General features: G+C 42.5%; 2 protein-coding genes across 3 annotated transcripts in view; one reads left to right on the top strand and one right to left on the bottom strand.

The window, feature by feature from the left end:
- lrp1ab (low density lipoprotein receptor-related protein 1Ab) overlaps positions 1-14,405 on the top strand; it is an 87,187-nt gene that overhangs the window by 53,953 nt on the left and 18,829 nt on the right. Inside the window, exons 28-52 of one of the 2 annotated variants that reach the window (XM_041060480.1) lie at positions 605-736; positions 1,728-1,955; positions 2,120-2,294; positions 2,507-2,601; positions 2,734-2,883; positions 3,045-3,185; positions 3,328-3,453; positions 3,548-3,679; positions 3,799-3,933; positions 4,074-4,203; positions 4,317-4,443; positions 5,019-5,170; positions 5,297-5,421; positions 5,761-6,135; positions 10,587-10,776; positions 10,963-11,167; positions 11,290-11,482; positions 12,015-12,140; positions 12,221-12,349; positions 12,763-12,882; positions 13,051-13,164; positions 13,376-13,525; positions 13,686-13,808; positions 13,970-14,086; positions 14,218-14,346. In XM_041060480.1, coding sequence (XP_040916414.1) covers positions 605-736; positions 1,728-1,955; positions 2,120-2,294; positions 2,507-2,601; positions 2,734-2,883; positions 3,045-3,185; positions 3,328-3,453; positions 3,548-3,679; positions 3,799-3,933; positions 4,074-4,203; positions 4,317-4,443; positions 5,019-5,170; positions 5,297-5,421; positions 5,761-6,135; positions 10,587-10,776; positions 10,963-11,167; positions 11,290-11,482; positions 12,015-12,140; positions 12,221-12,349; positions 12,763-12,882; positions 13,051-13,164; positions 13,376-13,525; positions 13,686-13,808; positions 13,970-14,086; positions 14,218-14,346 — 3,819 coding nt within the window. Of the gene's footprint in view, positions 1-604; positions 737-1,727; positions 1,956-2,119; positions 2,295-2,506; positions 2,602-2,733; positions 2,884-3,044; positions 3,186-3,324; positions 3,454-3,547; positions 3,680-3,798; positions 3,934-4,073; positions 4,204-4,316; positions 4,444-5,018; positions 5,171-5,296; positions 5,422-5,760; positions 6,136-10,586; positions 10,777-10,962; positions 11,168-11,289; positions 11,483-12,014; positions 12,141-12,220; positions 12,350-12,762; positions 12,883-13,050; positions 13,165-13,375; positions 13,526-13,685; positions 13,809-13,969; positions 14,087-14,217; positions 14,347-14,405 lie in introns of both variants that reach the window. The other variant, XM_041060469.1, reaches the window with a different exon arrangement.
- On the bottom strand, positions 7,258-8,295 carry LOC121197090 (galanin receptor type 1-like). The gene has a single exon (XM_041060491.1). It carries the CDS (start codon positions 8,293-8,295, stop codon positions 7,258-7,260), a length of 1,038 nt encoding a protein of 345 aa, XP_040916425.1.

Raw genomic sequence — 14,405 nt, 5'->3', positions numbered from 1 at the left:
ATGTCATGTGTTGATCTCGCAGACGCACATGATTGACAAGATGGCAGTAGGATTGTCAAAACTGTTTTGCAACATTCTGTCACATTGAACTGTCACCTTGGTGTTTAGTAGCCAATGGCTGTGGGATCCCAAGGGTATGTAGGCTGCAGAGGGCCACTGGGTTCTGTAATTGGAGGCAGGAAAAGAGAGATCTCACAGAATCGTTGATTGACAGCTGCAACCGATGTCCATGACAGTGATGAAGCAACAAGCAATGTTGACAGGTCTGGTAGAGAGAGTCTGTTTCTGCTCTCTCACTTTCCTTGAGGGACCATTAATGGAGGTGTCCATTTACTCAGGAAATGAGAAAATAATTCTTGATTTCAATACTGTGGAAACTTCATCTCACATCAAAACCATTTGCTTAGTCTGATACTAGAATGCATAGCTTACTTTTTTTAACTTTTAAAAATATTTTCACTGCAGTCTGCAGAACACATTTTAGAGCCTCTAAGGAAATACATCCTGCACATCTTTGTGTTTCTCATATACCACATCCTCTCTGCATTTTTGGATGTCTTTCTATCTTTCACTGCATTTCTCTTCCCCATTTGCTCTCTTTTAGCTCCTAACCCATGCGCCACCAGTGATGGCAAAGGCCCTTGCTCCCACCTCTGTCTCATCAACTTCAACCAGACCTTCTCCTGTGCCTGCCCTCACCTCATGAAGCTGCAACCTGACAAACGAACCTGCAAAGGTAAGGACAGATACTGTTGCTTACTAGTACACAAGCACACACGAACAAACGTTTTGTCTTACCTTAATACTCACTCTTATGGAGAATGCACACACAATGCTGTGATATATATTTCAGAGCATGGAAAGACTCTTTGTTTCAGGAGTCTTTCCTCGCGACTTTCAGTACTGCTACCATACGCTCTGCTTTCGAACCTGGCATCTGTGTCATTATCTGTCATCTCTTATGACTGATTGTCACTCTGATTGCTTCTCCTCTGTTTGTGCCACACGGCCTTCTTCGCTTTCATTTACATTTCATTTCATATAAAAGACTGTCACGGGTGATGAGCTGAAGTCTTCATTTATTGCAGTGTGATTTCATGGATTTCATGACAGGTTTGAGGTGAATTTATGTGCGTGTTTGCGCCTTCTCTCATTCTGAGTGTCTGTCTAAATGTTTAGCATTTTACAGGACAATCCTCATTTTAGCAGTGTAGATCTAAGGATAATTGGATTAGAGGGTGCCTGATGCATTTGCCATTAACACAGGAATTTTTCAGGGAGCTGAGCACTCTCACACATCCACCGCTCAAACTGAATTTCATTTGTATACATTCTTGTTTGAGAGGTATTATCTGTTATCTCCATCTCTCATCTCCCACGAGGTAATCAGTCCTCGGCAAGGGCAAAATGTTAATGACTGGTCAGTTTGACCTTCTTGAGCATCTGTCTCCTGGGATCCAGTTGGCTCCCTTTGATTATTTTGCTAGTGTACTGAGAAGAAGCCTAAACTTAACTAAAGCTTTAATCACAGTTCTCTTCTATCAGTCAACATTGGACTTGAAAACTAATATCTAGAATTAACCAATTAAAGACGTCCTAACTGATTCTGTATGCATATGTCTGTACTTCTTTCCTCTTTTTGTTGTTTCTTTCATTTGTAAACAACAACAGAAATCACTTCTTAAAAAAGCAATAACCGTTACTGGATTTTTCTTTTTTTTTCCCAGAGTCCCGCAAGTTCCTCCTTTATGCTCGTCAGATCGAGATCCGAGGCGTCGACATCGACAACCCTTACTACAACTACATCATCTCCTTCACTGTGCCGGACATAGACAATGTGACAGCGGTGGACTATGATGCTGTGGAGCACCGCATCTACTGGTCCGATGTTCGAACACAGACCATCAAGAGAGCTTTCATCAACGGCACAGGGGTGGAGACCGTTGCCTCTGCTGGTAAGAACAGAAAGAACAGAATGTTATAACAATATGTTATTTCTGTTTTGATTTAATTCTTTTTATTTCACTTTGAAGTTTAGACTTTCACAAATGCGTAATTTTCTGTCTGAAAGTGCCCAGGAAACTCTAACCTTAACTTCTGTGGTTCTGAAACTCCCCAGACCTTCCTAATGCCCATGGGCTAGCTGTAGACTGGGTGTCCAGGAACCTGTTCTGGACCAGCTATGATGCCAATAAGAAGCAGATCAATGTGGCCAGACTGGATGGATCCTTCAAGAATGCTGTCATTCAGGGTTTAGACAAGCCCCACTGTCTAGTGGTGCACCCTCTACTGGGGTGAGTGTTGCATCATGTCAACATGTGAATGTTCTGTCTGATGCTCTTTGTCTGGGCCCCATTTCCTTTCTGACCTACTTGTTTTGTTTTTTTCATTTAATGCTGATTTGGTTTCTTTTACTGTAATGGGTATTTGGTAGAGCATTGTTCTTCTTCAGAAAATAGATTTCAGTCCCTCTCGGCATCTAATATTCTTCATATCCCCTCCTCAGGAAGCTTTACTGGACTGATGGTGACAACATAAGCATGGCTAACATGGACGGTACCAACCGCACCACACTTTTCACCAATCAGAAGGGACCAGTAGGTGAGCAGATTTACTCCCTTCTTCCAAGAATAACTATTATTTCTATTTAACTTTACAGGGTGAAAGCACAGATTAAACATATTAGTGTAAGAGATGTATATGTATAATAGCATCATTTTTCCTTCCACTCAGGCCTCTCTATTGACTATGAAAAGGAGCAGCTGTACTGGATCAGCTCAGGAAACAGCACCATTAACCGGTGTCAGTTGGATGGGTCTAAACTGGAGATCCTGGAAGGTGTCAAAGGCAAACTTACAAAGGCTACTGCCCTGGCTATTATGGGTAAGATGATAAAGCTACTACTGCTAATGTATTCTCTTTGTTAATTTGTACTAGTTACCTCATATTACTGCTTATATGTCAGGCAGGTCCAAATTGCAGAATCACTGGCCTATTTTAAGGTGATAACACAGGAAGATGTGAATGTATTTCTCTCTCTTTAGGAGACAAACTGTGGTGGGCAGATCAAAGAACAGACCAGATAGGAACATGTGACAAGAAGGATGGAGGAAACTGGAAGATTTTGCGAAATAACACCTCCCCTATGATGCACATGAAGATCTATGATGAGGATGTGCAGAAAGGTAAGAAATGCAATCTGGAAAAAAAATGTTACTGCTGGTAGTTTGTGTCAGTAACAAGTTAAAAAGTAACTCTATACAAAATATCTTTCTCAAAACCATTTGTATTTTTCTTTGATTCTCACTAACCACCTTCCTGTAGCAGGTATCAACTTGTGTAGTAACAACAATGGCGACTGCTCCCAGCTGTGTCTCCCCACTTCACCAACAACCAGGGCCTGCATGTGTACCGCAGGGTACAGCCTCAAGACAGGACAGCAGTCCTGTGAAGGTAAGACACTGCTTCACAACTTACCTTCACACACACAGTAGGAATGCAGCATGTCCTGAAAATAAAAAGAAGCGATTGTGCTTTCTCTGAGCAGGTATGGGCTCTTTCCTTCTTTACTCTGTTCATGAGGGAATCAGAGGAATTCCACTCGACCCAGCGGACAAATCTGACGCCTTGGTGCCAGTGTCTGGCACCTCTCTGGCCGTCGGCATCGACTTCCACGCCGGTGAGTGACACTGAGGGACATCAGTAACTGGATGGCTGCGCTTGAGTGACATTTTGAAGCTGTCATTATCTCAGTGAAGTGAGTATTTATAGAGTGACAAAAGGCCTTTTCCTTTTCAGAGAATGACACCATCTACTGGGTGGACATGGGCCTGAGCACCATCAGCAGGGCTAAGAGAGACCAGACGTGGAGAGAAGACGTGGTCACCAATGGAATTGGCAGGGTGGAGGGCATCACTGTTGACTGGATAGCAGGTCTAGACAAGGCCAATTTAAAATCCTTTTTTATCGCTGTCCAACACTTGAGCATACTTTATACTATACTTGATACTTTATAATCGCACAAGCACATATAAATGACCATGTAGCTGATTTATATCCCTGTATTTTTGCAGGAAATATTTACTGGACTGACCAGGGCTTTGACGTAATTGAGGTGGCCCGGCTGAATGGCTCTTTCCGCTATGTAGTCATTTCCCAGGGCCTGGACAAACCCAGAGCCATCACTGTCCACCCAGTGAAAGGGTAAAACTTCTGCCAACAGTTTAACTGCTGTAATAACATTTAATATATTTGGGATGTTTTTTTTTTCACTGAAATGCACTTTTAGACCATTCCTTGTGTTTCCATGTGTCCAGGTATCTGTTCTGGACTGAGTGGGGTCAGTACCCTCGTATTGAGCGCTCTCGGTTGGATGGCTCCCAGAGGTTGGTCATGGTCAATACGAGCATCAGTTGGCCAAACGGAATCTCCATTGACTACGAGGTGTGGACTGCAGCTGACACATTATTGCTCAAATCTTCCTAAACACATTTTTTTTCTTGATGTTTAATGTGAACGAATTACACTGTGATTTTTCAGAGACTGGGCTATGATTTGTTGTGCATTTAACAGATTAAATTATGTTCGTCATTCATTATATGCCCTGTGGTTTCTTAAATTTATTTGAAATTATGACATACAATTAAACTGATTTAATGTAGCCACAATAGTTATGTTTGTTTATTGTATGAAATTTCAGCCAATGTCCCGTATTATTGTATTTACCAGATACATGGAGCTTCATATACAGAGGCCCATATTCAAGAGCTGCCAGGGTCTTATCTTTGATAATTCTCAATGCAATATAACATAAAAATCGCCCAATATTATATATAGATTTGTTAACATTAAGTGCTGTAGCAAAAAGCTAAAAGGGCCATTAAAATGTTTTGGGTTTTTTTGTCTTTTTCTTTTTCTAACAGGATATTAGAACACCAGTGTCCTAATACCTTTCATATTTAACCCGAAAATGTGACTTAAATAATTGACACTGTTTCATTTCTGCTCTGTCTCTGCAGGAGGGTCTTCTGTATTGGTGTGATGCCAGGACAGACAAGATTGAGCGTATCAACCTGGAGACAGGAGAGAACAGGGAGCTGGTGCTGGCCAACAACAACATGGACATGTTTGCTGTGTCTGTTTTTGAGGAATATATTTACTGGAGCGATAGGTCAGTTCAGTGGATATATTTGGCTTCACTGAAACATCTGTTTCCATTGTCCTATATCATCAATCCATACTTTTAATGAGTGACAACAGTGTTAATTGACTCGCAGTGTTGTTGTGTTTTGTTTAGGACTCATGCCAATGGCTCCATCAAGAGAGGAAGCAAAGACAATGCTACAGATGCTGTGCAGCTCAGGACTGGCATTGGCGTACAACTGAAAGACATCAAGGTTTTCAACAGGGCCAGGCAGCAAGGTAGGAAAACATAAGAGACATAAATACACCTAAACGTTACCATGAATCCTCAAAATTAGCCTTTTCACAAAAAAAATGTCCTCACAAGAACAGTGGGCTGCCATAATTATGTTTGCCTTCACATGTAGACAAAAGCAAGATGTCGCATGCACAATGATAATAATAATAATACATTTTATTTCTAGGTGCCTTTCAGACCCTCAAGGTCACCTTACATTGCAAACAATATACAAAATATACAAAACTGACTTAATTATAAAGGATAAAACACTGAAACACAAGATAAACATTTGTTGTTGTCTAACAACACATTTCATAAACATGTCACACTCTCCCCAGGGACCAACGTCTGCAAAGATAAAAACGGCGGTTGTGAACAGCTGTGTCTTTACCGCGGCAACGGGCAGCGCACCTGCGCCTGTGCTCATGGCATGCTGGCAGAGGACAACCGCAGTTGCCGCGACTACGATGGATACCTGCTGTACTCGGAGCGTACCATTCTGAAGAGCATCCACCTGTCCGATGAGACGAACCTCAACGCGCCGATAAAGCCGTTTGAGGACCCTGATCACATGAAGAATGTCATTGCCCTCACCTTTGACTACCACGACGGTGGAGGGAAGGGAGCCAATCGCATCTTCTTCAGCGACATCCACTTCGGCAACATACAGCAGATCAATGACGACGGCACAGATCGCAAGATTGTGGTGGACAGTAAGTATGGACTCATCAATCGCATTCGTTTTTTCACATCAGAAAACCCACCAAAGCTCCACTAAGCTTCCCTCATTATTGCACCGAAACCTTTCTCTCCACTCAGTCTGAATGCACATATTTCGGCAGTGTTGCCTGGTTGGTACCCTGTCTTTTATGCCCTGCATTAATAAATGAATGTTGTCCCTCACCCCCCTGACACTTTAAACAGCCATCATAACACATTTTGACAACACAAGCACCCAGGAGGATCCACTGCCATGTACACACAGCTGCAGCTTCTCAGCTAGAGGACACTGACATCACTTAGGGCTGCCACTTTAAGAAGACACACTTGCACGCACAAACACATGCACAGACTGTGCTTTTTGCCTTTTCGACACTGAAGTGTCTTTTAAATCGCACTCTTTTTAAATGATTCAGGAGTAGGGTGTTGAACTCCATCCAGAAAAGCATCGCATTTAAAATCCCTGGACCAAAGCTGTTCTTAGCAAGCAATATTCAAAACATTAATTATTTGATAGGAAAGCCAGGAAAACAAGTGAAGTTCATCAGGTTAGCGTGTTTTTATTGAGGTCGCCTTGAGCTCAGGGTTTTGAATAGATTGTGAGAATGATGGCAAGTTTCTCCACATTATTTTTTCATCCACGGACTACACAATTTACTCTATTAGGAGGAGTTAATCCTGCTGAAGTCAGAGAAGATGAGACTCTGCAGTAAATCAAAATGATCATACATCAACTTTTTATTAGAACAGTAACATGATCATACTGTGTCACTGTTTTACTTCATTCTGATGTGGCTAAATAAATAATTCCAAAATTGTTATCAAATACTAAAAAAAAAATCATTAGTGGTTTTGGGTAAGTCATGAAAAGTTTTGCCTGATTTATTACACATTAGTACAAGGCAGTCTACTGCATTTCGTATCACATTGAGTATATCATAAGTAATCTTATGAAATACGATTTCCATGTAGTGATATATATACATGTATGAAGAGATATCGTAAAATACTCTGATTAATATCACAATAGTGCTTTTTTCCATATTAACTCGCCCTGATTCCAGGATTAAGTAAAGAATGAAGTGACTGTTTTTTTTTTTTTTTTGGTCAAAGGCTCAGTTTTGGCCTCTCTCTGAGGTTGTGTCCAGCTCAAAGGGCTGCACCACATCCCTGCTCATCACACGAGGACAGCCAATTAGACAGCTTTTGCACCATGCCCAGCGATCTCTGCCCAGTTCTAGTAAGTCTCGCCTAAACTTCTGAGACATAAAGCCATACAGCACTGGGTTTACCACTGCTACTGAGGATGCCAGGAGTCGGGCCAGGATAGCAATAATATTGTAGCCAGGTGAGCCTGTTATGTTTCCTCCAATGAAGGAGAACATCAGGGCGTAGGAAGGCAGCCACAGGAGAGTGAAGACCAGGACCAGGAGAGCTGAAGTGTGAGTGACCTGGCTCTGGTAGCGCTCCAGCTGGGGAGCGTTCCCCAGCAGCCGTGCATGTCGAAGAAAACAGTAGATCTTGGCGTACATCAATACAATGATGCCTAGTGGCAGAGCGAAGCCGAACAGGAAGAGAGCGATGCTGTAGACCAGCTGGCTGAAGTCAGACAGGAAGGCAAAACAGTACACACCGCTGGACAGGGTAACTGTGCGGAAGGCAAACTGCGGAGCTGCCAAGGCTGAGGCAGGGACCCAGAGCAGAGCGACTGTCAGCTTTATGCGTCTGTGCATTCTCGAACGGTACGCCCAGGTGGGGTGTACCACTGTGAGGTAGCGTGTCACAGCCAAAGCTGCCAGGGTGAAGACTGAGGCAGCCGAGCAGGCCACACCCAGGAAGCTGATGGCTTTGCACAGGAAGCTGCCGAAAGGCCAAAAGCCCAGGGTGATAGCAGAGGTGTGGAAGGGCAGGCAGAGCAAAAGCAGCAGGTCAGCAGCACTCAGAGCCAGCAGCAGGGTGTCTGTACCGTGCGGGGGTTGACTTTCTTTCCTCCTCCTGCCGGTAAGGATGGTGATAACGAGGGTTTGACCTACAAGACCAGTCACCAGAATTAGCCCATCCAGGATGGGCACCAAGGCTTTAATCAGAGCTTCATCTGCCCGGTTCATTTGGCCAAAGCCGCTGCTGTTTACTTGCTGCCCGAAAGTCTCCATGCGTTCACAATAAAAGTCTACTGAGTAATTAATGGCCTGTTAATTTTAAGCATCAGAGCAGAATGTCCAGACTCCATTAAGACAGCCAGTACTTTCATAATGATAGCAATCAGTTAAGCTATTAAGATTATACTGGCCAGTTGACCGCTTCATTGACATTAATAGTCAGTGATCTCTACGGAAAACAGAAAAGAAAGAGTCTGTTGTAGCTTATTTTTAGTTTGTACATGGAGCTGTAACTTTGGCCTTCAAAAATATATAGTCCAACATTATTTATAAGTCCAACAATTTATAATTAAATTAATTTTCAAGTGCCCAGAAATTAAGTCCACTTCCTCTTGAGTCAAACATGTTCCTGTTGCTGTCTGGCTGAATCCCTTTAAAAATGTGTCTCTTCCACTCTGCAACTCGTCCCATTTTCTAGCTGTTTGAAGAAATGTATACTACTTAAAAAAAAAACAGACCAAACAATAAAAACTCTTAACATGTTGTGCTGTTATACAGTTATACTCAAAAAAACAACGGAAACGTGACCTTAAAGAGCAGGCTGGCTTTTCCTTGGTTGCATCAGCATCTCCTTCGTAGTCCAAGGAGGAGCAGTTTGGCTCAAAATCGGAGAGATGTCAGTGCAGCAGTTACTCTATGGCTGTATTGATTTCCTGAAACCGGGCAACAGTGGACAAATTCATCCCAGTAGTTGCTAACAGACATTCCACTTTAAAAACGGTCAATGCTACTTGATGCTAAGTGGTCACCGCGGCAGGAGGCATACTGCCCATTTAGAAGCTCTTCAGAGACTTGTAATCTGTAGATTCCCTCAGCAGAAGAGTGGCTGTACAATTACCGCGACATTCAGTCATCACTGAAGGAAAAAATAAACAGGTAGTGAGCAAAATAAACAGTAACAGACAGTTAGTAAGTATCACTTGGATCTCAGCACTACTCCAGTGATTGTCAGAAAGGCTCTGTTTCTGAGTGGGGCGATGGGCTTCCCAACAGGTTTTCTCCGTTGTTTGCACAGTAACCAGGGGCTGAGCTGATCGAGGGGAGGGGAGGGGAGAGCGTGTTGCTTCTCATTACATAACGGACTTTAGTCATTCCTGTTCAGCGTGTGATATTCCTTTAATCCAAGCAATCAGCTGCTCATGCGCATTGTTTTCCTCATTTCTGCTTTCCTGAGCCTGATTGTGCATGAAAAAAAAAAGACACACAAGTGTGACTTTATTTGCATGACTCTGCTCATTTCTAAACTGGTCATTTAGTTGCATTTAGGCTGATTAAAAGCATATTCAGCCTTAAAATTGTCCCGCATTAAGGTTGATTACGGCACTTTTTCATTCATCTGAAACATCTATTAAAGTGTAATTATTGACTTTCAGCTGAGAACAAACAGTTTTGTGGAGTGTTCAGGTTTTTATTGTTGGATGTAAGTGGTCATAAATGTGGTTGCTAGTGTGACTAGAAACAGATGGATGCACACCTTGGAGCCCACAAGACTGCAGTACAGTGTCCTTTTCCATGATGTTGTGTGTCAAATGGGCAGCACAGATAAAAATAGCACTACTACTATATGTACTGTGAGTGGAGGGGGGTTCGCAAGATGAAAGGGCGACGGATATCGAGAGCAGCTGCTTTATCTTTGCCATTCACGGCTGACTTCTTCACCCTGGCCTGTGTCCCTAAAGTGACTCAAGCTGTTCCAGTTGCAATTTTCTTCCCAGAACAAGAAGGCCCCATGAATGAGAGAGTCCACAGGGAGCTGTATTTGTATGTGCAGGCAGCCAGCCATGAAATGACAGGATGATACAGACTCTTTAAACTCTCTCCAGAAACAGCAGGTGTGGTAAATACTTGGATTTGTGTGGTAACGGTTCCATTTTACTCTTTTTTACTCTTTTTTCCCCTTTTTTTAAACATTTCTTTTTAACCTTGTCCGTCTTCCTCACAGCATTCACACCATTCATGCACTGATGTGGGAAGATGGGGAAAACCTTAATAGCATTTACCGCTGCCTCTTTAATAAAGTCTCAGGGAGTTAACCATGGGGGCAACTTGTTACGACTATGACAGTGATTAATGATTTGTTGAATTCTCGCTGAAAGTCCTCATTAAAGCTCCTACTAACACCCCCGAGAGGTGATATTTTTTATGGTGAAATAAAAAAGAGTTTGTTCTTCTCAAGCCTTATGCTGCGTAAAGCTTTCCCTGCACAGCAACAAAGGCAGAAAAACTATCGTCAAGGGTCCAAAATATTTTTCCCAGGGCCAACTTCTTCCTTCTCTGTTCCACAGATGTTGGGTCAGTTGAGGGCCTGGCGTACCACCGTGGTTGGGATACATTGTACTGGACCAGTTACACAACCTCTACCATCACTCGACACACTGTGGACCAGAGCCGCTCTGTGGCATATAACCGCGACACTGTGGTCACTATGTCTGGAGAGGACCACTCTAGAGCCCTTGTGCTGGACGAGTGTCAGGAGTGAGTCATTAATATTGAAACTCTGCGTTCTGCACTCAGGGACCCAGTTCCAATAATATTTCTTGCTTTTTTCCTTTTGCACAGCAGATTTATTTTGGTTCATTCAACCATAACTTTTATAACAAGACATTTTGGGAGCTCCCACTACACATCATAATGCTTGTCCTGTGTTTGTTCCCACTATAGTCTCATGTTCTGGACTAACTGGAATGAGCAGGCTCCCAGCATTATGAGGGCTTCTCTGAACGGAGCCAATATGCTTGTGATCATCGGCAGTGACATTAAAACTCCCAATGGCCTGGCTATAGATCACCGTGCTGAGAAACTCTACTTCTCTGACGCCACCTTGGACAAGATTGAGCGCTGTGAATATGATGGAAGCAACCGTTATGTAAGACATCCCTTTCATGTTTTTTCCTTCCTGGCTATTAAAAAAAGAAAAAAGAAAACACACAAGACGTTAAGTTCAGTTTCAGTGTTTTCTGAAATTATACGTACAATTTGCCTCTGCAGGTCTTGTTGAAGAATGAGCCCGTCCATCCGTTTGGCCTGGCTGTGTATGGAGACTACATCTTCTGGACCGACTGGGTGAGGAGGGCCGTCCTTAGAGCTGACAAGTACACAGGAGGAGACATGAAAGTGCTGCGTGCTGACATCCCTCAGCAGCCAATGGGCATCGTTGCTGTAGCTAATGACACCAACAGCTGTGAGTATCATTCATTCATGAATGCAGTCGTCGCGTTTGCACAAGTTGCTCTTCTAAACTACATAATTCCAAGTGTCACTGCTGTGTTTCTTTTTTAGGTGTGGCTTTAGGGATGGTCATGTTGGTCTGTCATTTAGTCTACTGGTCTAGCACTTTGCTCCAGACTGAAATACCTCAAAAACTATTGGATGGACTGGCATGAAATTCAAAAGATATTCCTGTCCCCATCAGGGTAAACTGTAATCACTCTGGTGATCTCCGGACTTTCCTTCTAGAGCCGCCATCGTCATGTCAAGATCTCTGTTTGCCCTATACTTTTTCTTGCCTTTATATTTTAACCTCATAGCACCACGAGCACAGCTGCAGAGTCCTAGTCTTGGAAATCGTTCATGCAGAATTTTCTTTATTATTGCCACCCTCTTTGTGCCTCAGTATCATGACTATATATCGTTACATTACATGATCCTGGGCTCTTTCATTTGACATTCAGAGAGAAAAGTCTCCTTGACACCCTGTGTTATACCTTCCTCAGGCGAGTTTTCTCCTTGCCGAACAAATAACGGAGGTTGCCAAGACCTGTGTCTGCCCACATCCGATGGACGGGTCAACTGCAGTTGCCGTGGAGACAGACAACTTCTGGAAGACAACACCTGCTCCCGTAAGAGAGAGAGACAAAGTTTTTGAAGTCTCGACTAAAAGGTTGATTGTCACTTAAATCAAATGTTTCTACCTCACCAGCACTGAATATGTCGTGTGGAAGTGTGGATGACTTTGAATGTGGAAACGGTGACTGTATCAACTACAGCCTGACCTGCGACGGCATGGCTCACTGCAAGGACAAGTCTGATGAGAAGCAGTCCTACTGTGGTGAGTTTTTTTTTTTTTTTTTTTTTGTAAGGAGCTATTTGTTTGAGAACAATGAACTGTCACAGGTCAGTGTTTCTATTTTATCATTTGCAGATAATTAGCAGATTGTCAAAAATAATTTAGAATGAGTGCACAAATACAATAAGTCATTAGACTGTGAGTGGAGCATTGGTGACTATAGAATAATCAAAGAGAAAATGAGTATCAGGGGAAAGAAGTGGACGTTTTGAAATAAAAGGGACAGTGATAAAATTAAAAAAAAAAAATTGTTTAAATCAAAATATACAGTACAGCTTATCAGTTTGATTTATAAAATAGTGAATTGGTGGATTAAGCCATATTTAAAATATTTTTTAAAAAAAGGTTGTAATTGCAGTTCATTAAAACTCTAATCAGTTGCTCTTCCCCCACAGCCAATCGAATTTGTAAGAAAGGCTACAGACGCTGCATAAATGGCCGCTGTATTGGCCACCAGTTCTGGTGTGATGGCACAGATGACTGTGGTGATCATTCAGATGAATTGCCCTGCAATGGTAAGTAATTTATATCCCTTTTATAGGTGCAATTGACTGAGAAATCATTAGTTAAGCTTTTGACAGGTGCACAAAGAGAAACTATGTTAGTTCAATGAGGAGGTATTTGCTTTTGAGGGTGTACTTCCTCCCCATTTGTGAATTCACAAACTCCTGTGCCTCCTGCAGTGACCCTGTGCAAAGCAGGAGAGTTCCAGTGCAAAGATGGAAGCTGCATCTCCAACTACAGCCGCTGTGACCAGGTGGTCAACTGTGAAGATGCTAGTGATGAAATGAACTGTCGTAAGTTCTCTGCCATAATCGCATCTCAACAATATTTCTTGTCCCTCTTTATTCACCAGCTCTAGAAAAAAAATATTAAATGGAAAAGTAGTTTCTCCACTATGAATTAAGAAGGATGAGGTTTATATGGTAAAAATTAGCTTAATTTTAAGATTTCTTTTAAGGCATTTACTATAAGGTAGTTCTTAAAAGCTTCTTCCATTTTTCTCAGAGCCCACAGACTGTTCCCGTTTCTTCCGCCTGGGAGTGAAAGGAGCGTCCTTCCAGAGCTGTGAGAAAACCACTCTGTGTTATCTGTCCTCATGGGTTTGTGACGGCAACAACGACTGTGGAGACTTTTCCGATGAGAGAAACTGCCCAGGTTGCATTTTTTGATTCCCCTCTGAGTACTTTCAGCTGTTCTTAAATTGTCAAAGATATAAATTATGTTGTTTTTTTTTTGTTTTTTGTTTTTTGTTTTTTTTTTTTACTGTTTTTACTTACTGTATTTTACTGATGTTTTTTTTACTGTTGTCTTGCAGATAAAAGAAAGCTAAAATGTCCAGTCAACTTCTTTGCTTGCCCCAGCGGTCGCTGCATTCCAATGAGCTGGACCTGTGATAAGGAAAACGACTGTGAGAACGGAGCCGATGAGACACACTGTGGTCAGTCTTCTACAAAGTTTTCCTCTAATACCCAGATGTTTCTTGAAAACACAACACATACCAGAAAAACCAGACTGTTTTTCTTGGAAAAACATGACTTTACCGTTAGGGTAAATTAAACAATCTTTCCAAAATGCTGAGCTCTCTGCTTTTCTTTACAGACAAATTTTGTACATCCACCCAGTTTGAATGTGGGAACCACCGCTGCATTTCCAGCCACTGGGTGTGTGACGGCTCTGATGACTGTGGTGATGGTTCTGATGAGGACCAGAAATGCAGTAAGTGACAGATTACTTATACTCACCAATGTAAAAGGGCTTTCTCCCACGCCCAGTTGAGGCATTCAGCTGTATGCGCAAGATTTCCTGTTGTTATATCATCAAGTAATTTTCCCATAACGCCGTCACAGAATCCAAGACCTGCAGTCCTGAGGCTTTCCAGTGTCCCGGCTCCCACATGTGTGTGCCTCAACGCTGGAAGTGTGATGGAGACAAGGACTGTCCCGATGGAGCTGATGAGAGTGTCAAGGCTGGCTGCAGTGAGTGGGACAGTTACAAATTAATCCCATGGCAAAGTCTGTCCTCTTTGTGTTGTGAT

This window comes from Toxotes jaculatrix, chromosome 2 (genome assembly GCF_017976425.1).
Source record: "Toxotes jaculatrix isolate fToxJac2 chromosome 2, fToxJac2.pri, whole genome shotgun sequence".
NCBI lineage: Eukaryota > Metazoa > Chordata > Actinopteri > Toxotidae > Toxotes > Toxotes jaculatrix.
Note: the sequence above shows the minus strand (reverse complement) of the source record. Positions and strands in the feature narration are given on the sequence as shown.